This window comes from Typopeltis vanoorti, chromosome 13, assembly GCF_054136105.1.
Source record: "Typopeltis vanoorti isolate ZY-2024b chromosome 13, IOZ_Tvanoo_1.0, whole genome shotgun sequence".
NCBI classification, from domain to species: Eukaryota; Metazoa; Arthropoda; class Arachnida; order Uropygi; family Thelyphonidae; genus Typopeltis; species Typopeltis vanoorti.
The window spans coordinates 22,503,008-22,527,175 of NC_143561.1; the positions used below are offsets into that span (position 1 = coordinate 22,503,008).

Sequence of the window (24,168 nt, forward strand, 5' to 3'; positions counted from 1 at the left end):
GCACCACGAGAAGGTGAGGATTGGACATTAGGTCAGAAGCCCTGGTCGGTTCTCAGCATTCCTTTAAAGGCTATGTGGAGGTCTCCTCTCAGTTATACAGCTTTGACCCTTAAGCACCCCTTCTTATCACCAATATAATCACATACTTGACCAGACCTGTGCATGGAAATTCAAATGTGGTTTGACGAGTACCCTTACACAGTAGAACTGCCCCCCCCCCCCCCCTTATCTATACTTGTCAGGGTTTTTTGCATCATAGCAGCATTTTATGGGTAACTTTTGTGATGTGTCCATTGGACTTCAGTTCCCTGTCCACCAAGATCTCCAGCTCCTGGAGCAAAATGATAAACCTCCTTCCATCTTTGGCCAAAGTGCATGCCTTTACACTGAAGTAACATCCCAATTCTTCAGCTCAAAGCAATGGCAAAAATCCTCTTGCAACATCAGAACTTCTTGACAACATTGCTCATCATAATTCATGATTATCATCATCAAACAACTGGATATTCCTCCAATTGTTTAACTATAGCATTGATACATAAATTAAACAATTGGGCCCTGAACATAACTCGGTGGTACACCAATTGTCAGCTTCCTTTTTTGTGATGCTCCACCGCCTTACATAACTCACTGGCACCTATCACTCAACCATCACTGTATAAGCATCTCTGTCCAGAACACTTGCCACCATATTTTTACAATGTAATGGAAGTTACTGATGTAAGATAACCCCCTTAAACTGATGCTGCTCTCTCAAAAGATTTTCATTGATATCAATCCAGGTGTGTGTGTGTGTGTGTGTATTCTATCTCTAACAACTTCACCTCCACCTGATATATGAACTGACTTATAGTTGGACACAATTTTTTTTCTTCTTTCCACTCTGTTGACACTGTTACTGTTACCAGAAACTACCTTGACTTGGTGGTTCAATGTTTTTGAATTACCAAGTCAAGGGCACCGACAGCTCTTTTGCATGTTTCTTTAATATATCCCAGTCTTATTAACATCAAGTTACTTAAAATTCTAACACTTTCCATTTTTGAGCATTATGTAATATTGTTATTCATCACTAGTCCTACATGAACTCTGGTAGCAAAATGCTCGTTGAATATTTTCACTGCATGAATATATCCCTTGCTTCTGTAGATGTGACATTTGTGCATGTGTTAGTAGAAGAAAGGATGAATATCAAGATTGAAGTCAATCTTTTATATTCATCCTTTCTTTCATTAGAAACATAACTGTAGAATTCTCTAGGAGTTTCCTTTGCTGACATTTCATATGCTAATTAGTGTCATCACCTTCCCTGTTCTGTATACTTATCATGCTGCTTAGGGGTACTCTGTACCTTATATCTCCAGCATAATATCCTCTTTCTCAGAAATTCATGCATGATTCCATTATTCATCCATTATACCCTTAGAAGAATACTTTATCTTCCTAACCTTAGGAATACAATCTGACATTGCCATAAGTATCTGATTTTGGACCAAGTCTCAGTCAGTTCTGATATCTCTCCCTTTGGTCGATTAAGCCACATCATTCCACTGTTTTCCTTAATTTATCATTGTCCCTTGCTTTGTAATTCCATGCATATCTTTCGTACTGAAGCTTGTAGCTGCCTAGCCACTTCCACCCACATGATCACTCTTCCCAGTTGGTGACAATATGGTAATATCTTCTATCGTCACATAGGATATTATATTCAACACTTGCTTCGTGCATCACTTCAACTACATGCTGCATAAAATAGTTGTCCCTAAGTAGCTTCAATTTCCTTATTATGCGTGTTATTTTCTGCTTACAGTCAGTATTTCCACAGTTCAAGTTGCCCATTATTATCACCTTCTTTTAGCTCATCAGTCTCATCTCCCTCTGCATTTCCTGGCCTGTTGCATTACTTTAAATATCTAATATTTATGCCTGCCTTAAACTCTCAGATTTGCCTTAAAGAAACCATTATCAGTGTTGCTTTTTTCAACTTCCACATGGAGAGGACATAAATCTGCTGAGATGAGTAATACCTCACCTTCGTTTATCTTTTCTGTCTTTTTAAAAATGCTATAACCATGCTATATTCAAGTAAATTCATCATCTGTTAACCGTGTCTCACTGATACCAGTTATTTGCAGACTGGGTAATTGTATCAAGGCCATAAGCATTACTAGGATTTGAAGATGCACTTAATAAATGCTCCAGTATTGAAAAGTTACTGATATCAGAATTGGTGTATATTAGTATGAAATAGGATCTCTTTAAAAAAATAAATAAAATAATAATAGTAATAAGCATTAACCAGTTATATGATTACTGAGGAAAACTTATTTAAAAGATAAAATTCCACATATATCTGATGAGTTTTCCCATCTTTGTTTCAATAGTTAAAATAGCAGATCAATAAAATACACTTCTGAAAAGTTTCACTTTTTTTTTAAGATGTAATTCTTCTTACTCATTCATGCTGCTGGATGAATATTATGATGTGAAACTAAACTCATATACCACAGAGCTAAAAAAAAATCATAAAATACTAATAATGATGATGCCTTTGTTCCACTGAAGTGTCTTATATGTTTTTTCACTAAAAGTATCTCCCTCGAAAAGGTATTCGTATTTTCTTTTGCACCTGAAGTATGGTTGCTGAATTCTAAATATTGACTTCATCTTGCTTTCATGGGCATCTGGCACTACAGTACACAAACATCCAGAGCTGCATGATCTTCTAGAAGCACTGCTAAACACATCTTCATGCCATTCTTCAGTAGAGATAAGAATAACCTAGTCACCTTCAGTGCTACTAAAACAGTCCTCCCTTCCTTTTTGCAAGACTCGATTCATATTTCCTTCTCCTACTTTTAATGACATACAAATTGACATGCACGATCAGATCTCTTTGAAATGTTTACTTTTAATCCTTAGGAAACAACCACCAGAGATGCTTTCCTTGGGATTGAACACCTGATATTGATTTTCTTTAACATGAAAAGCATATGAAACAGCTTAGAAGTTAAAGTTTGATATATTTAAAGACTCACACAATTTTAGTCTTAGAAGGAATCTATCTCTCTGTTTTATCAAACCCTTCGAAGTCTGGGTGGATCTCTTGCTGGTTTGTCTAAAACAGAGGGACTTCACAAGATTCTGTTAGGTGTCATGCTGCTTGTTGGCAAAGTTAACTTGATAAGAACAGCATTACTCCTAGCAGTATCCTTATGTGGATGACTTTGCCATCTTCTTCCACTCTTGTATTAGAGTCTTTCTATGACTTGTACTACAAATGGGTTCAAATTCACCATAAAACTAGACAAACAACAATCTCATTTGTGACTGGCAAAGTTTTTGGGTGAAAAGCTAACATTGATATCCCACATATGCCAACTATAAGATGAGTGCTGCAAAGAAATGAAAATCCTTCAATCCTCTCTTTCGCACTTCAGTGTATAGATCGAAGTTCTTTCTTTATCTATACTGAGCATTTATCATGACTCTATTTTAAGCCTTTGTGAGAAATATTATGCTTTAATGGTTGGGCACCATTTCTCTCATTTTGTCATTAGTATCTTTCTAATATGCAGCTAAAAGTAAAGTGTTGTTCACATGGAATACTCTCGTAAGGAATTTTTTTGCCGAGCAAACATATTAATATCTATTAATATGCACATCATACTACATGTTTCCTTTTGATCTACATATTAATAGACATCATAGTAGGCAAACACTGTGTGCACACACACACACACCATATCACGACATTCAACCTCCTGTCCACTTGTAGCTTTTTTTTTTTTTTTTTTTTTTTTCTATGTCGAGCCCATACACGAGAGGTTGGTTGATCAACCTATGGTACATTAGTACCGTATATAGGTAGTGGGTTGGGAAAGGAAGAACTTGTTTGCATTTGATTTGAAAGATTGTATATTGTGTTCCAACAAGCTTAGTTCTAAGTGGGGGAATTATTGATATTATTTCAGATGAACATTTCCCATGGAAATACAGTAAAACCCCTTTTTTACCCTTTCCAGGGTAAAAAAGTGTAAATAGCAGGAAATGTAAAAAACATTGAAAAAAGACTAAAAGATGACTTACTGCTAGTATGTGACTACATACTAGATTACAAAATTTAATAACTGAAAATAAATGAATTTACAATTACTTACATTTATCTATTTAAAAAATCTTTAATTGTTGATTGTTTTTGATTTTTCTGCACTCATAAGTTCCACCTGCCTCTCCATAGTGTATAAAGCATTAAATGCCCTGTCATCTCCTTGATGCACTTGCAAAATACCGCTTCAAAACAGAGATAGCTTCCATTGCTTCTTTACTAGTAGGGATGGTAGGTTCTTGATCACAGTCTTCTACACTTGGTACCATTGATGTGATCATGCCAGCATCAACATAGTCTTGAAATGAGGAAGATTGCTTTGTATTGAGTTCATTGCTTGACCTGTTTTTTACTATCGTGTTCAAAGTGGACACAGAGAGTCCAAGATCTTTTGCTAATTGCATACGTGTTCCGGCATGCTAATCTACACATCGCAGAATTTTTGCCATTATTCTACCAAAATACCTTTTCTGTCTTTTTTCTCCATGTTACTAACATGGATCATCCACCACCACAACTTGAAAGCAACTATCACACTCTAAATTATGTAGCAGAAATTCTGCAATATACCACGTGCTTCTGAATTGCGACTACGAATGCCAGCACTGCTAGCTAGTGAAGTGATATATCGCGAACTGTGGTTTATTCACTGATATCTAATATTCATGAGTAACAGCTGTTACTTGGTAGAAATGCGAATGTGATTTCACAATTTGTGTATGATCCTTGTTCATGATTTCAATACAGCACTGTGAATTTGAAATCACATCACAGCACATTACGAATGCCATGAGCTACTGACAGTTTAAAATTACTCATATGAAAACTTCGTGGTATCAATTCATACTGTGATTGAAAAATCACAGTATCGCTCATCACTACATCACTGCTGCAAGTGTGCAAGTCACTGTGATGGCGGAAACGAAACTACAGCCAAAAGCAACGCCATCTGGGAACAGAAATGTGCAGATTTTCACAGAAATCGATTCGAAAATCAGTGTTGCCACCGAGAAAAAACCGCAAATCACGGGAAATAACGTCCACATCAAGTTATTAATGGCGGGAAAAAAATATATCGTAAGAATAGGCCTTAAGACGGGACCAACGGAAAATGACGTAAATGGCAGGAACGTAAAAACAGGGTTTTACTGTATTTGTAGAATATACATATTGCAGAAACGTCTGTGCAAAAGTGGGGGGAGTAAGTTGGGTCATTAATAAGTCTAATTGCTCTCCTCTATATTGAGTCCAAGTATTTTGAGAGAGCTTTTAGGGGCCCCATCCTATATGTGAGAGCAGTATTCAATATCTGGGCAGATTTGTGGTTTGTATAATGTTATCAGCTGTTCAGAGGTGAAGTAACATCTTGAGCAAAAGAGAAATCCTAGTTTTTTTTGAAGCAGGGGATGCAATGGTTGTGATGTGTTTATGCCAGGAGAGACTTGATGTCAGGGTAATTCCAAGAAGAAACATCTCATCTTGTCTGGAAATTTGGATGTTGTCGAAAATAATACTGGGAAAAAATAAAATACAAAGCAGAATACTTTGATTTTCTGTTGCTCTGCACAGTAGTTTGAAATTGGTTTTTAGTGAGGTCTGCAGTATATCATAACGCTGGCATTAAATCATATAAAATTAAACAAACACTACCAAAGGTACATCATTTACACTAATTCACTATGCTCTTTCTCTCTCTGCAGGCAGTAAAAATCTGGTATACCACATGCATCATATGTCCTTTTTCTCCCATATCCTACATCAGTTACATGACATAAGAAAGCTGAATTGGGATTAAAGGAAATAAGGCTGCAGATACTGTATCTAAGTTAGCTTGTCCCTTATACCAGTTCCTATAAATTATAAATCAGAACTAATACCCCATACTCAAACTCAGCATTAGCAGAATTCAAGTTAGACACCATCAGCATAAAAAGTATCAACATAAAAAAGGGGGGGGGGTGGAGAACTGGCAGAAGAATTAAAGAAATACTATGTTAGTATAATTGGTATTGCCAAAATGAAGAGGGGGAAATAAAGATCAGATTTTTCTATATAACAATTACAAGACATTATGTTCATCCAGTGGGTGGGTGGAGCAATCTGCCTGTTGAAGTAGTGAGTGCTTCCAGTGGTGTGAATGAGTTTAAGAGAAGGTATGGCATCTGGTTTAGGTGATCTACGGCCTTCCCTCAATGAAGGGAAAGGAAGGAGTAACTACTGTAGCATTCAACACTGAACAACTAGACAAACATGAATTACATGCGATTCAAGTAGAATGATATAGGCAAACATCAAAATTGTGCATGTCTATATGACTCCTTAACTAAATTGAATAACTCATCATCATCAAATTCCTGCCATGTACCCTCAAGGGATGTACAGGATACGATAGTACTACATGAAAAAATTACATCATTACTAACGTCCTATCTACAATTTTCCTCCAAATCAGTCTGTTACTTGTCAAGACTCCAACATTATCAGATCTTATATTTCTATCGTCTAAGGCACTTTGTACCATATCAATCCACCTATACCTTGGTCTTCCTCTGGGTCGTTTTCCTGCCAACCTGGCAGAGAACACTTGTTTTGCTAATCTTTTCTCTCCCATTCTATTTAAGTGACCATAGCTCTGCTAACTCATTCCTGGATGCTGACAATGTCAAGTTCTTTCCTAATATCCTTGTTTTTAATATGATATTGCCATTGATGCGATCTGTTCACGCCTATAATCTTTCTCATGACTCTCATATCTGCGGTCTCTAGTCTTTGGTCAAGTGTTTTACTTCTGACCCAGCTCTCAGATCCATAAGTTAAAACTGGTTTGAACACTGTCTTGTATACAGCTAATTTAGTGTTCCGACTAATTTCTCTCTTATTCCATATGAATTTATTCAATTGACTTCCCACCATAACAGCTTTGCTGATTCTGTTGTCTTTTTCCAAATTTAATTTACCATCCTCACTAAAAATCGTGCCTAAGTAGCTGAAATGCTTTACTTGTTCCACAGGTTCTCCATTCACAACACAGTTCACATTTTCAATGATTCTGCCTATTTTCATTGTCTTTATCTTTTTATTGCTGACCTTCATACCATATCTATTACAACAGCTATTCAATTTAGTCAGAGAATCTTGCAGACTTGTAGTGGATTTATTTAGAAGTATAACATCATCCGCATAAAGCAAAGAGCTGACATTAACATCTCCAATTTTGATAGCATGTTTATTACCACTTTCCTTCATAATGTGATCCATATAGATAATGAATAACAGAGGGGATAATGTACATCCTTGTCTCACACCAGATTTAACATTAAACCATCTTCCTGTACTTCCTTCAATTCTAACTGCTGACTTACAACTCAAATAAAGACTAAGTATTGCTTGATATAATGCCCCATTGACACCATATAACTGCAGCGTATTGAATAGTTTCTATTTTGGCACCTTGTCGTATGCCTTTTCCAAATCGACAAAACTTAAATACAGATCTTTGTTATATTCCCATGCTTTCTCGACTATTTGTCGTAAAGTGAAGATCTGATCCTGACAGCCTCTATTTGGCCTGAATCCAGCTTGTTCTTCACCAAGCTTTTCTTCCACAATTCTTCTGAACCGTTTCTCAAGTATACTTGCATAGATCTTGCCAGGGACACACAGTAGGGAAACACCTCTGTAATTCTCACATTCAGTTTTATTTCCCTTTTTATATATGGGTACTATAAGAGCTCTACTCCAATCATCGGGAATGCGTCCCTCTGTCCAGGCTTTCTGAACTATGTAGTGCAGCCACTGTAAGACTTTTATACCACCATACTTCAGCATTTCTGGTCGAATATCATCTACTCCTGCTGCCTTTCCACATTTCAAGCCTTTGATGGCTTTTTCTACTTCAAGTATGGATATGTATTCCTGACTGCATGCCTGGTCAGTGTTTTTTACCACTGCGCTGTCATCACTGCTTGTTTCATTTAGCAGTTTTTCAAAGGAATTACTCCATACTTCAAGGATATCTTTTTCTCCTGTTTTCATGTCACCTTTATCATCTCTAACTCCTTTTACAGCACTCTTTCCTCCATTCCTAAGCTTCTTCAACAACCTCCAGAATATTTTGCCACATTCTTGATATTTATTTTCTATATTCTTGCCAAAGTCCTCCCATGACTTTTGTTTAGCTTTACACAGTGTTTAGCATTCTTGCATTTGTCTCTATATTCTCTAAGAGCAAAAGCTGACTTATTTGCCAAGATACTTTGATATGCTTTCTTGTTTTCCTTCACTGCCTCTTTAACTTCTTGTGTCCACCATGGAGTTTCGATTTTTCAATCCTTGCAGACAACCTCACCACATGCCTCTCTAGTGAATCAATCAGGGTTTTCTTCGAAGCTTGCCACTGAATCTCCAAGGTTTAGTTCCTATTCTCAAACTCTTTCATTTTTTCTTCAATAATCTTTGTATATTTTAGTCTACAGTTCACATCTGAGAGCTGCTCAACTTTTATTCGCTTTAAAACTTTCTTACATGTTATTCTTTTCAATATGAAATTCAATTTTATCCTGCTCAAGACTAAATGGTGATCACTTCCAATTTCTAATCTTCTGTACCCTCTGGTGTCTTGCACCAGGGAGAAAACATCACTATCAACAATAACATAGTCAATGAGACTTTTCTTATTCCTAGCCTCTTCTCTCCATGTGAATTTGTGCACATTTTTATGTTGGAACATGGTGTTAGTGATAACCAGTCCATGTTCTGAGCAGAAATCCAACACATATTTGCCATTATTATTAGCTTTGCTCTTTTCTCCAAATTTTCCCAAAATATTTTTGTATGTCTCACAATCATTTCCTACTCTGCTATTTAGATCCCCAACAAGGACCAACTTTTCCTGGTGTAACAAATTAAGTATGAAACTGAGCAGTAAAAAAGACAAACTCTGAAAATAGACAGGAGCATTGAAAATATCAGCTGCTTCCTGAATGGAGAACCTGTAGAATAAGTAAACCATTTCAACTACTTGAGCTATAAGATTTAATGGAATTGGCAAATTAAATATGGAAATACAGTTATCTCTTGCTTTTATGATTCCTAGAATTGGTTTCTTGGTAGCCTAAAATCATCATAAATTAAACCCTAATTTCCCACAGGATCAGTGTTATGAATTGAGGTTTTGTTCTTGAATATATAGTTTTAAAAATAATAGCATGGCAAAATGGCTACCAACTAAAATATGATACTTAAAGAATGAAATGGTATAGAAACATGCTTATATAATTATGTTGAAGTGAAAACATACATTAACTTTCTAGTGCTTCTTAAAATAAAAATTTACATGTAATTTCTTCTGAACTGAGTCATTTTCTTTTCTTTGATAAATTTCCTTGTAACATGACAAGGCAATTCCTGACTATGGCTAAGACCTTTGCGATCCATTCAAGAAGATAAAGGTAGGATTGGTTCTTCATCTTCAGTGGTTCCTTACTCTGCCATTTTGTTAAGTTCCTCGGTGGTAAGCTCCTTTTCATGCGAGTTCAGCAATTCATTTACATCTTCAGAGACTTGTATTTTGACTACAGTTACCTTTTCCAAAGTAGATGGAAGCCTTCAAAGTTTTCAATTAACTGTTGGCAGAGTTTCTTCCGAACACCTTTCAGGTGGGATTTGGCAATTCATTCCAGGCATCTCTAGTTTTTGCTGAATTTTTGCCAGGAACTGTTAAATCGGTGGACTTCTGCATTGTGACACTGCTTTTGTCAGTTTTTCAAATATTCAGCAAAGATAATATCTGTTGGAGAATTGAAGACAGTATTTGGATAAAGAAAATTATCCTTATATTAGGATGAGCATGTTTGAGGATCAAAGAGTAGCCTGGTGCATTAACCTGATAATGACCTTCTTTAAAAGAAGGTCATTATCAGGACAATGTTTTGATCATAGGAACAAATTGACAGGAAAGCCATTCTTCAGAGTTCGATGCAGTCATCTAAGTTGAAGTATTCCATTTCTAAATCACTTGTAAAGTTGTCTTGTTTATTTTCATAAGTACTTTCATACTATCATCAATCATGTCAGTTTACAATTGCCTGCTGCATTTGCACCCAACAATATCATTTTATTTTTTGATGTTCTGAAGTCAGGCATTGATTTTTCTTCTTTTGCAGAAAAGTTCTATTTTGTCTACATTTAAAATATGTTGAGCAGTAGCATTCCTCTTCTATAATCATAGACAGTACTTTGGAATCTTTCACATAGTTAGAATTAAACTTGAATTTTTACATTATGCCAGTCATCCTTTGCTTGCACTAAAAGCCTCTCTCTCTAATTTCTCAACATCAAAAATATACACCTTCACCAAATTGTTAGCTTAATTTAATGCCATATGAACAAGTTGAGTCTGATCCAAACAATTAACAATTTTTTAACTTCAGGAATCAAGCCTTTTACAATAGCAGTTGATGGTATTGGCTCTGCACTTTTCACCTTGTCCATCTGAAAGCAAATTCCATTGCTTTCATTCCAGATTCTTGAAGGCATAAAACTTCATGTGTCTTTTCTGTTATTGCTTGCCACTTCTTTAAGAATTTTAATTGTGACTCTGCTTAATTCTAATTCCTCTTTCTGGACATTTTGAGGCCATAAGTATGCACTGTATGATGAATAATTTTTAAATAAATTAAATTCACAATAACAAAAAATAGGCACCTTACAATTTGCTTCAATCACATGCAGTAGACTAATTCCCTTCTACACCTGTGAGGTGATTCTGGCACAGTGATGGTTTATTTTATTAAATCATCACATCTATAGTGGAAACCAACTAGGGCTTTAGGATCCTACCTTTTATACTTTTTCTTTATTTGCCTTCCTGCTTGTATGCTTGCACATACATGGAATATTTATATCTTTGTGCTCATGAAAATGATTTAATGACCAAGACAAAATAGTTAATTATTCTCCCTAGATGTGCCTACTCTAAGCATCATGAAAGAGAAAGTCATTTATGTATAAATTTTAGGTGCTGTGGAATTTATACATGTGGAGAAATCTGAAGATAGAAAACTGGAAAACCCACTAATTTATTATTATTATTACATGACACCTCCAGCGAGTCCAAAGACTCATCGAGGGAGGGCACCTACTCTACAGCTCTCTGTCTCCATCACTCAATCCAACTACACCAATGTCATCTACCACCCACTACTGATACTAGTATTTCCACAGACAACCACAAACATCCATGCCCACGGCAGAATTCGAACCCGCAGTCTTTTGGCGGGAGAGCGGACACACTAACCACACGGCCGACCAGGCCGGCATTAAGCAGACTTCTTGCCAAAAGTAATCAGTTTCTCTCGAATGTTAAGAGCAACCAAATAAGCATCTCTAAACTTTTTCATGTTGTATGTTGTGAAAGACAGGTGTAAGCATTAGGAGTGGTGGAATTCATATTATGTATCACTGTTTAGTTGACATCGATCCAGGTTTTGAAATTAACTTTTGATCATCATTTTCAAGAAAACTGAAATGAAGGCAGTGGGATGATAGTTGATTTCTTGATGACCAACATCCAACTTCCTTTTTTGGTTTCCTTGCCTTTATGCCAGAGGTTAAATGTCAAGTTGAGTGAGATAGATTGTAAGTTGATTATTTCTTTAGCACAGCACACTTTGGGGGGGGGGTCAGAAAACTCGTTGATATCCTTGTTATTCACATTCTTTTGCTGTCTTTCTAATTAAAGACAGGAGCATGAGGCATGTTATGAGGTGATTTGTTGATCACTGATACAGGAGTTGGGATAGAAGCCAGGTGTTTGGTTTTATATTTCTGATACTGTCTTGATGTGTGTGTGGGGGGGGGGGGTAATAGAAGCATGGCAATGCAGAAATTGTGTACCTAATGTCCATGGTGAAGAACCAGAATGAATAACTGTTGTTTTAAATGAGTTAAGTTTTCTACACTTTTGACCATGTCAAAATTCATTTGTTGATGATGGAAAAACTTGTTAAAACCATATTTTTCATTGCTTTACTAATTTTAAGTCATCAGATCTGTTCTTTTTTTCTCTTCACCTTTTCATCCTTCATCTCCTTTTCTGTAATCAATTATCAGTCTAAATGATCCTGCTAACAAGATTTCTCCAGCACCAACTGCAAAAAGAGTAAATTTTATTAATTTATGTTCATAAAGTTTGCACTCTATATATCCACGTAATATTTGTGGATAATTAGCGATTTGGGATCTGTTATGTGTATCGATGCTTTCTCCTTGGTTTGGTGTGGTGTGTTCTTTTAAATTTTTTGCCTATTATTTCATGGGAGTATATGCACGCTTCCCTGCCAGTTGTGAAATATGAGAAAATAAAGGGTGAAAAGACCTTCCACTCAAAAACATAACTTCCCATAATCCCTCCAAAGTTATCATTTACAGAAACAAAGCATAATTCACATTTACTCAATTGCTCCCATCATTGAGAACTTTCTTCCCTCTTTTCCCCACATCTCCTTTTCTGTTTACATCCTCTTTTCCTTTTGCCTCTATGCTTTCCATCCCTTACCACAAATAGTCAACCTAAAATGACTGCTAACAGATTTCCTTCTGCATCAATAGAAATCACAGGTCATTAACCTTTCATTTAGATTATTCTAAATTTGACAGATTACCCCAATATAGTTCTGCCACTGTACTTATTAACTTTTATTATATTTACATAAACACACACACACACACACACAAAATTTATTATTATTATTACGGGCAACTCCAGGGAGTCATTAGACTCCTGGAGTTGCCCGTAATAATAATATTGGATCATATTCATCACAACTATTCGACATTCATACAGTATCTAACATACCTTCCCTTAAACTCATTCACTGTCACAGCATCCACCACAGACTCTGGGAGCGCATTCCACTCATTTACCACTCTAAAAGTAAAGAACCCAGCTCTAACACACCTTTACTAACCACACTTTTGCCCAGTTTCCATGGATGTCCCCTAGTCCTCCCACAACCAGACCTGTTCTCAAAAATATCTTCTGAATTAATTTTATAGAAACCCCTTCAGTAATTTGAATGTCTCAATCATATCTCCCCTCCTCCGCCTATCAACCAATTTTTGCAACCCACAAATCCTCAACCTGTTCTCATAAGGTTCATTCCACAGACCTGCTATCATCTTGGTCACTTGCCTCTGGATCCTCTCCACCACCTCTCCATCAAGAAGAAACCTAGGTGACCAAATCTGGGCACAGTAGTCGAGATGGGGTCTTATCAAGGCTCGATACAGAGGAATTACTGCTTTGTATCTGCACAATATTGAAAACATTTTTGATATTTTAATGAAAAAGTAACTTCTTGTTTTAAATATTGATATTAAAGTTATGTGGACAATAATTTGATTAAAACTTTAATCTTTCATTATTTTAATGATATTTCAAAATCTAATGATATGTGGTTGCATGGTTATGTTTAGAATTAAATGTTTGTTTTTGTAAAGTGAATTAACAACAGTTATCTTTTTTATATATATTAGGAGAAGTATAATCAAGCAGAACCCCGAAATCATAAGTGTAAGGTTTGCCACAGTTGGTTTGGTCTCTTTACCACATTTGTTGAACACATGGAAACAGATACTCACCAATATTCATGCCAGCATTGTGGATTGCTCTTTGTTCAGCCTGGTGCTCGGCGAAATCATATTCAGGGTGTTCATCCTGAAGTTGCTAATATGTGTGAGGTAAGAATTTATACTAAATCAGTGATTCCAAAATTTTCCATATCACAAACTCCTTTGGAATCACTTTTTTTTTTGCCTGATGGATTTGCTCTGTTTTTAATCCTTCGGCTTGCCTATTCTCCATACATTAGTGGTCGTTGTCATACACAATACACTGCTCACATATTTTCTACAGTTCTGCAATTGTTAAAGTACAGTAATAAAAGAAAGTTAAAATATTAAAATTAAAAAAATAATAATAATAATAAATTCTGAATTCTCCTATATAGATAATGCATTCCCAGGGTTCTTGAGATCACAGTTTAAGGAACACTGGATTTATCTTGAATGAAATGGAAAAGTATATGTAATTCAAATGGAAAAATTTCCATAGGAACAAAAATGGAGAATCCAGTTGGTCTTTCAAGCAAAATGAGAAAGAAAAGGGGAGAAAAAGCATTAGAAATGAAAAAAAAAAAAAAATGCTTATTTATTTTCTTTTTTTTATATCAATCTCACATATGAGAGTTTACAAAATTTATAACACAAAAGTCATATGTAGGCACATTTTAAGGAGAAAGAAGAAACATGCCAATGTGTATTTTCAATTGCTGAAGATTATTGGAGGACTATTCCTTGGGAAAACAGTATGGAGAAAGTTAGTCCAAAGAACAAAGTGGCTGAAATGATAGAAGCAAAGTTAGAGTTTAATAATTTAGAAGATGAATTGACTGTAGTTGTTGACTAGCAACTGCATTTTTTTTTTTTTTTAAACATACTTGGAGGAAAGTAGAAGAATGGTATACAATTCAGTGGGATGGTTCCAATGAAAATACCTGTAAAAACTGGATTTGCCCACTTACATATATCATCATTTTTAGGGAGGTTTTTGATACATCATCAAATTCCTGCCATGTAGGAATTTGATGATGATATGATAGTACCACTGAAAAATTTACATCATTACTAACTTCCTATCTACAATTTTCCTCCAGATCTGTCTGTTACATGTCAAGACTCCAATATTACCAGATCTTATATTTCTGTCATCTAAGGCACTGCGTACTATATCAATCCACCTATATCTTGGTCTTCCTCTGGGTCGTTTTCCTGCCAACCTAGCAGAGAACAATTGCTTTGCCGATCATTCCTCGCCCATTCTGTTTAAATGACCATACCACCTGAGATTAGCTCTGCTAACGCATTCCTGGATGCTGACAATGTCAAGTTCTTTCCTAATATTCTTATTTTTAATATGATATTGCCATTCACGCCTCTAATCTTTCTCAGGATTCTCATATCTGCGGTCTCTAGTCTTTGGTCAAGTGTTTTACTTCTGACCCAGCTCTCAGATCCATAAATTAAAACTGGTTTGAACACTGTCTTGTATACAGCTAAGCTAGTTCTGACTAATTTCTCTCTTATTCCATATGAATCTGTTAGCGTATCCGCTCTCTATTCCATATGGTTTTTGATACACCATGCTGAATTTGAAAACATCTAATCTTAGACAAAATTGAGAAGGAAATATTGTTAAAAGTAATTATCATGAGGAGAGAAATCTGCATGGTGTATCAAAAACCATATGGAATAGAGAGCGGATACGCTAACAGATTCATATGGAATAAGAGAGAAATTAGTATTCAGTGCAGTAGCATTGAAGTTCATGAGATTTATCAAATGAAGAAAAGGAATGGAGTATGCTGTTAGCAACAAAACTATAAGTTATGAGGTTAGTTATGAGGTCATCTTCAGGAGGATATGCATGGTTGAAAGTAAGAACCCTGAATACTGCAGCATTGGTGAGGATATCTAAAGAGATGAAATTAGCAAACGTAAATACAAAGAATAGAATGCAGAATTTGATCAGGGCAACATCTTATGTTGCCCTGATCAGATCCATAAGTTAAAAGTGGTTTGAACACTGTCTTGTATACAGCTAATTTAGTGTTTTGACTAATTTCTCTCTTATTCCATATAAATTTATTCAGTTGACTTCCTACCATACCAACTTTGTTGATTCTATTGTCTATTTCCATATTTAATTTACTATTTTCACTGAAAATCCTGCTTATAATCTAAGTAGCTGAAATGTTTTACTTGTTTTATAGGTTCACATTCACAGTGCAGTTGATATTTTAAATGCTTCTGCCTGTTTGCATTGTCTTTGTTTTGTTATTGCTGACCTTCATACCATATCTATTACAAAGTTATTTAATTTAGTCAGGGAATCTTGCAGATTGATTTCAATGTATAACATCATCTGCATAAAGCAAAGAGCTGAGATTAACATCTCCAATTTTGATATAAGGTTTAATACCACTTTCCTTCATAATGTGATCCATGTAGATAATGAATAACAGAGGGGGATAATGTACATCCTTGTCTGACACCAGATTTAACATTAAACCACCTTCCTGTACTTCAATTCTAACTGCTGACATACAACTCAGATAAACTGGCCTGGTTGGCCGAGTGGTTAGCATATCCGCTCTCCAGCCAAAGGGCTGTGGGTTCGAATCCCACTGTGGGCATGGATGTTTTTGATTGTCTATGAAAATAATAGTGGTGGTGGTTGGCGGTTGATGCCATTCTTGTAGATGAAGATAGTTGCAGTTGGTGGAGATGGAAAGTTGTGGAGTAGGTGCCTCCCTTAATGAGTCTTTAGACTCCCTCAAGGTGATATGTAATAATAATAATAAAGACTAAGTATTGCTTGATATAATGCCCATTCGACATCATATGACTGTGTAGCATTTTGAATAGCTTCTCTCTTCTCAATTTAACATATGCCTTTTCCAGATCTACAAAACTTAAATACAGATCTTTGTTATATTCCCATGATTTCTCAACTATTTGTCGTAAAGTGAAAATCTGATAACACATGCTAATTTTTAAGACCGAGCATCTTTAGAACATGATCTTGTCAGCATGGTGTAGACAGTGGCTTTTTTCCTTTCAGCAAATCTGGTTTCCTTCACTTTTGGCAGCAGCTGTACCACATTAGATTGACTACAGGACACCCCGTTTAGCTATTTCACAAGAAGAATAGCCTTTTCTATTCAAAACTTCAATGACACTTTTTCTGCAAGGTGTTAACTGCATGTAACTAGTCAGCGATCTTAGCACAAAATTAAAAAACTAGTACTTGCTGTCTGTTTATAGCATTAAAAATTCTGACACAAGAGCAACAACTATTACATTATACAGAAACCCGTGGGAATTATAGAGAATGCAATACAACGAAATATCTAATGATAAACCAATAAAAATGACCATTGAACTGCTGAAAACTATATTTATGTAATTAGTTTATATGAACATGAGTGTATACATTGTATGTTATTATACAGTGTTTTTTTATTTATTTTTATTTTGTTTTTTTTTCCAGTCGCAGTGTGTAGAATCCCTAGCAATATCTTGCAAAACTAGAGTTGAGAAATCTTGGTCTAAACTAATCCATATCCATTGTAGGATTTAAACACATGGCTGTCATGTATTTCAATCCCATTGTGGATATGGATGTTTATGAAAGTGGAAGATGAATTTCATCACCTGGTGAGTCTACTGTCCTGCTTATTGGAGTCCTGAAATTGCTTCAAAAATTCTAAATTTGGTCTTTAGGGCAGGTGTCTGGTTTATCTACTCTTAGCCAAAATATACTGAAAGTAATTTTTTACTTTCATTGGTAATTCTTTGCTTATGGATCAGACCCTCTCACTGTCTTCAATTGTGATCTCCAGTGAGGATAAACATCCTTTAATATATAGATGTAGGTTTAAATCCAGGAGACACTGTTCTTGGAATTGGCCATAAAACATTCTTCCAGCTTACAAATACTACTTCCTCAAGTATCAAAGAACTGCGATATTGTTTATTATGAGACCTTAGTCGAACATTCCAGCCATAGCACTATTTGGAACTATATACTTGTGTGCTGAATGAGATGTAGAGAGCATTTGTTCACCAAGAGTCATAAACTGTTGGATGGCACATAACAACAACAAAAGTTAACATTGTGACTAAGCAAAAAAAAAAAAAAAGAAGAAGAAATTGATTTATCTACTTGGCTATCCAACATATCCACAATGGGATTAAAACACGACAGCCATGTGTTTAAATTCCACAGTGGATATGGATTAATTTAGACTAGGGTTTCTCAACTCTCATTTTGTGAGATATCACTAGGGATTTCACAACAGATTGTGACTGAAAAAAAAATAATAAATAAATAACATACAACATATATGCTCATGTTCATAGAAACTGCATCACCTTATATAAATATGGTTTTTTGTAGTTAAATGATCATTTTCATTGGTTTATTTAGATGTTCAAAGCAATCTACAAAGCTATACCAGGCATGCTTTAATGTGGAGAGAACCAGGGACACATTATCATCTCTCTAATATCCATTAAAGGGAACACATGGTGGAGGTGGTGGGATGTTTTAGGGAGGCATCTTTTTGGATGGATGCACCACCCTATATGTGCTTCCATGCTGCAACTTATAGAGATGAGGTCCTGGATCTCTATTCATCCGTATGTAGATAGAATAGGTGAGAGATGTTTATCCTACAAGACAGTAATTCTTGTCCTCATGGAACAATATCTTCAAGGAGAGATTATCATATGTATAGACTAGCCAGCCAGGTCTCCTGACCTTAATCCTGTTGAGCATATCTGGGATGCTCTAGGTAGACATGTTACTGCTCTCTATACCCTCCCCAAAAACCTTGAGGGACTTAGGAAGGCTTTGCAGGAGCAATGCTTGCTATTACTAACTGGGCTTCTGGACATAATTATAAATATTATGCAACAACATTGTGAGTACTCGATTGCTGTGAGGGGTGACTTATTGAAGCACATTGACAATATCATTTTTACCTCTTGTCTTCATGTACCCATTTGTTACTGAATTCAATTATTTATTTACAGTTTTTGTGGGTATTTCTTTTGCATCTCATATCATACTTCTTCTCACCAAATTGCATAAAAAATTATCATACAGTTTTTGAGTTATCATGATTTTTCTCTTAGTTCCTTAATTTATGGTAACCAATGTGTAACTCATCATCATCATCAAATTCCTGCTGTACCCTCAAGGGGTGTACAGGATATGATAGTACTCAAGGAATTGACAGCGTATACTAGAAATATAAATTAAATAAACTTTAATATATACTTTCCGATATTTCGGCAAACGTCATGTTGCCATCTTCTTGGGAACTTAATACAAAGACACGTGCAGACAAGTACTACATAACAGCAAATGAGAACTGAAGCTAGGAAGCTACTGTTTTCCTAAAGTCCTGGTGGTGCCCCCCTGGCGGGCTATATTGGTGGTTCTTGGCCTTTGGGCTGAAGTTCTTCTGATAATTGTTTCCCAAATTTGGGGCAGTCTCATGCATCCAAATTTGTTGGGGTTTGGCATGTTCCTAAGGGCTGAGGCTGATTCCATGAATAGTCTTTCATACTTGAACTTGCTGCAGTGTATGACTGTGGCTTTCTTCCATCTTATTCTGTGGCGAGTATCCAGAGCGTGGTCTGCAAGCCCAGAGTGGCTGTACTGGTGAAATCGGATGTAATCCTTGTGTTCTGAGATTCTGATATTTGCTGTCCTGCCTGTTTGGCCAAAGTAAGACAATTTACAGCTGCAAGGGACCTGCTACACACCAGGTAGGTCTAGGGGAAGTGGTTGGTCTTTAGTGGAGTGGATAAGGGATGCCAATTTTCTATGTGGTCTATAACAAGTGGTTAAGTCGTGTTTTCTTAAGATTTTGTTGATTTTTTCCGAGGTGCCTCGGATGTAGTGAATGGTGATGGATTTAGAGTAATCTTTTTTGTGAAGGGGAGGGGTTTTATAGGGTTTTAGTCTGTTGGTAACCTCCACAGGCCAAGAAGTAACCTTCTTAAGGAGCCTATGGAGTTTTCTAATTTGTGAGTTGGTGGGATTGTAATTAATGGGGAGGTAAGTGGATCGATCTATTAGCAAAGCCTTGAGCTTACCTGTGTAGCTTACCCCTCAAAGAAACCCTAGAGCTAATCCAAGCTAAATTTCCTCCCGATATCTCAGCCCTATTTCAGTTTACAATAAACTCGGGCTATTTCGTTTGGCAGGAAAAATTCTACAAACAGATAGAGGGGACAGCCATGGGTTCACCACTTTCCCCCACCCTTGGCCAACTTCTTTATGGAGACTTTTGAAGAGAAAGCCTTAAACTCAGCCCCACAAAAACCTACCATATGGCTTCGCTACGTTGATGATGTGTTTGCTATTTGGCCACATGGCCCGGATTCACTCCTCTCCTTCCTAACACACTTAAACAACCAACACCCTAGAATCAAGTTCACCCTGGAAAAAGAGGAAAACAATAACCTCCCCTTCCTAGACACACTAGTCACCCGCCAACCTGATGGAACCTTGGTTTTCTCAGTTTATAGTAAACCCACCCATACAGGCAGATACATTCACCAACAATCCCATCACCCCCCCTCACAACAATATGGAGTTATTAAGACACTAGTCAACAGGGCAAAAATAATCTGTTCAAATGATCAAGCCCTAACCACTGAACTAAATCACATCCATGACACTTTCTCAGCCAATGTATACCCCCCCGCCCCCAAAAAAAAAAATCCAGAGAATACTTAACCCAGTTATCCACAACCCACCATCCCCTCCCCTTCACAAAAAAGATTACTCTAAATCCATCACCATTCCCTACATCCGAGGCATCTCGGAAAAAATCAACAAAATCTTAAGAAAACACGACTTAACCACTTGTTATAGACCACATAGAAAATTGGCATCCCTTATCCGCTCCACTAAAGACCAACCACTTCCCCTAGACCTACGTGGTGTGTACCAGGTCCCTTGCAGCTGTAAATTGTCTTATTTTGGCCAAACAGGCAGGACAGCAAATATCAGAATCTCAGAACACAAGGATTACATCCGATTTCACCAGTACAGCCACTCTGGGCTTGCAGACCAAGCTCTGGATACTCGCCACAGAATAAGATGGAAGAAAGCCACAGTCATACACCGCAGCAAGTTCAAGTATGAAAGACTATTCATGGAATCAGCCTTAGCCCTTAGGAACATGCCAAACCTCAACAAATTTGGATGCATGAGACTACCCCAAATTTGGGAAACAATTATCAGAAGAACTTCAGCCCAAAGGCCAAGAACCACCAATATAGCACACCAGGGGGCACCGCCAGGACTTTAGGAAAACGGTAGCTTCCTAGCTTCTGTTCTCATTTGCTGTTATGTAGAACTTGTGTGCACGTGTCTTTGTATTAAGTTCTCAAGAAGATGGCAACGTGACGTTTGCCGAAATATCGGAAAGTATATATTAAAGTTTATTTAATTTATATTTCTAGTATACGCTGTCAATTCCTTAAATATTAGTTATCAGTTATAATATGATAGTACTACATGACAAAAATTACATCATTACTAACGTCCTATCTACAATTTTCCTCCAAATCAGTCTGTTACTTGTCAAGACTCCAACATTATCAGATCTTATATTTCTATTGTCTAAGGCCCTTTGTACCGCATCAATCCACCTATATCTTGGTCTTCCTCTGGGACGTTTTCCTGCCAACCTGGCAGAGAACACTTGTTTTGCTAATCTTTTCTCTCCCATTCTATTTAAGTGACCATACCACCTGAGATTAGCTCTGCTAGCGCATTCCTGGATGCTGACAATGTCAAGTTCTTTCCTAATATCCTCATTTTTAATATGATATTGCCATTGATGCCATCTGTTCACGCCTATAATCTTTCTCAGGACTCTCATATCTGCGGTCTCTAGTCTTTGGTCAAGTGTTTTACTTCTGACCCAGCTCTCAGATCCATAAGTTAAAACTGGTTTGAACACTGTCTTGTATACAGCTAATTTAGTGTTCCGACTAATTTCTCTCTTATTCCATATGAATTTATTCAATTGACTTCCCACCATACCAGCTTTGCTGATTCTGTTGTCTATTTCTATATTTAATTTACCATCTTCAGTAAAAATCATGCCTAAGTAGCTGAAATGTTTCACTTGTTCCACAAGTTCTCCATTCACAACACAGTTGACATTTTCAATGATTCTGCCTATTTTCATTGTCTTTGTCTTTTTATTGCTGACCTTCATACCATATCTATTACAACAGCTATTCAATTTATTAGTCAGAGAATCTTGCAGACTTGTAGCGGATTTATTTAGAAGTATAACATCATCCGCATAAAGCAAAGAGCTGACATTAACATCTCCAATTTTGATATCAGGTTTAATACCACTTTCCTTCATAATGTACATCCTTGTCTCACACCAGATTTAACATTAAACCATCTTCCTGTATTTCCTTCAATTCTAACTGCTGACTTACAACTCAAATAAAGACTAAGTATTGCTTGATATAATGCCCCATTGACACCATATAACTGCAGCGTATTGAATAGCTTCTCTCTTGGCACCTTGTCATATGCCTTTTCCAAATCGACAAAACTTAAATACAGATCTTTGTTATATTCCCATGCTTTCTCGACTATTTGTCGTAAAGTGAAGATCTGATCCTGACAGCCTCTATTTGGCCTGAATCCAGCTTGTTCTTCACCAAGCTTTTCTTCCACAATTCTTCTCAACTGTTTCTCAAGTATACTTGCATAGATCTTACCAGGAACACTCAGTAGGGAAATACCTCCTGTAATTCTCATATTCAGTTTTTATTTCCCTTTTTATATATTGGTACTGAGAGCTCTACTCCAATCATCGGGGATTTGTCCCTCTGTCCAAGCTTTCTGAACTATGCAGTGCAGCCACTGTAAGACTCTTATACCACCATACTTCAGCATTTCTGTTCGAATATCATCTACCCCTGCTGCCTTTCCACATTTCAAGCCTTTGATGGCTTTTTCTACTTCAAGTATGGATATGTATTCCTGACTGCATGCCTGGTCAGTTTTTTTTACCACTGTGCTATCATCACTGCTTGTTTCATTTAGCAGTTTTTCAAAGTAATTACTCCATACTTCAAGGATATCTTTTTCTCCTGTTTTCATGTCACCTTTATCATCTCTAACTCCTTTTACAGCACTCTTTCCTCCATTCCTAAGCTTCTTCAACAACCTCCAGAATATTTTGCCACCTTCTTGATATTTATTTTCTATATTCTTGCCAAAGTCCTCCCATGACTTTTGTTTAGCAGTTTTACAGTGTTTTGCATTCTTGCATTTGTCTCTATATTCTCTAAGAGCACAAGCTGACTTATTTGACAGGAACTTTTGATATGCTTTCTTCTTTTCCTTCACTGCCGCTTTAACTTCCTGTGTCCACCAGGGAGTTCTGATTTTTTTATCCTTGCACACAACCTCACCACGTGCCTCTCTGGCTGAATCAATCAATGTTTTCTTCAGAGTTTGCCACTGAATCTCCAAGGTTTGATTCCTGTTCTCATACTCTTTCATTTTGTCTTCAATAATCTTTGTGTATTTTAATCTACAGTTCACATCTGAGAGCTGCTCAACTTTTATTTGCTTTAAAACTTTCTTACGTGTCATTCTTTTCAATATAAAATTCAATTTTATCCTACTCAAGACTAAATAGTGATCACTTCCAATTTCAAATCCTCTGTACACTCTGGTGTCCTGCACCAGGGAGAAAACATCACTATAAACAATAACATAGTCAATGAGACTTTTCTTATTCCTTGCCTCTTCTCTCCATGTGAATTTGTGCACATTTTTATGTTGGAACATGGTGTTAGTAATAACTAGTTCATGTCCTGAGCAGAAATCCAACAGATATTTGCCATTATTATTAGCTTTGCTCTTTTCTCCAAATTTTCCCAAAATATTTTTGTATGTCTCACAATCATTTCCTACTCTGCTATTTAGATCCCCAACAAGGACCAGCTTTTCCTTTTTCATTGGGTCAGTTGCTTTTTCTAAAGCCTCAAAAAATTCCTCCACTTCTACTTTAGTAGAACCTTCTGTGGGACCATAGGCACAAATAAGTCTCATTGTTTAGTTCCCCATTCTCATATTTGCCCACATTACTCTACTTAAGACTGACTGCCATTCAAGAAGATTAGCCTCGTATTTTGTGTTGATTACTATGGCTACTCCTTCTTTTCCTTGATTGTCATTGCCTGAATATAACATTTTGTATTTATTGCTCAGAAAGATGTAGCTTAGCATATAATAAAATTATGAATCTCAGTTTCCATTTCTACTTCTCATCATATTAATTTGTAATATTGATAGTTATAAAACTAAATAATTTTTAATTACTTAGTTTTATAATTTTTATATTTATTTTTACAAAAATATAAATATTTTAATA

The 24,168-nt window shown here is 36.3% G+C and overlaps 1 protein-coding gene across 2 annotated transcripts in view; it reads left to right on the forward strand.

The window, feature by feature from the left end:
* Positions 1–24,168, forward strand: part of LOC150099985 (uncharacterized) — a 308,484-nt gene that overhangs the window by 254,241 nt on the left and 30,075 nt on the right. For both annotated transcript variants that reach the window (XM_090402298.1, XM_090402299.1), the window contains one exon: positions 13,646–13,849. In XM_090402298.1, the coding sequence (XP_090258424.1) occupies positions 13,646–13,849 (204 nt within the window). The remainder of the gene's footprint in view (positions 1–13,645; positions 13,850–24,168) is intronic.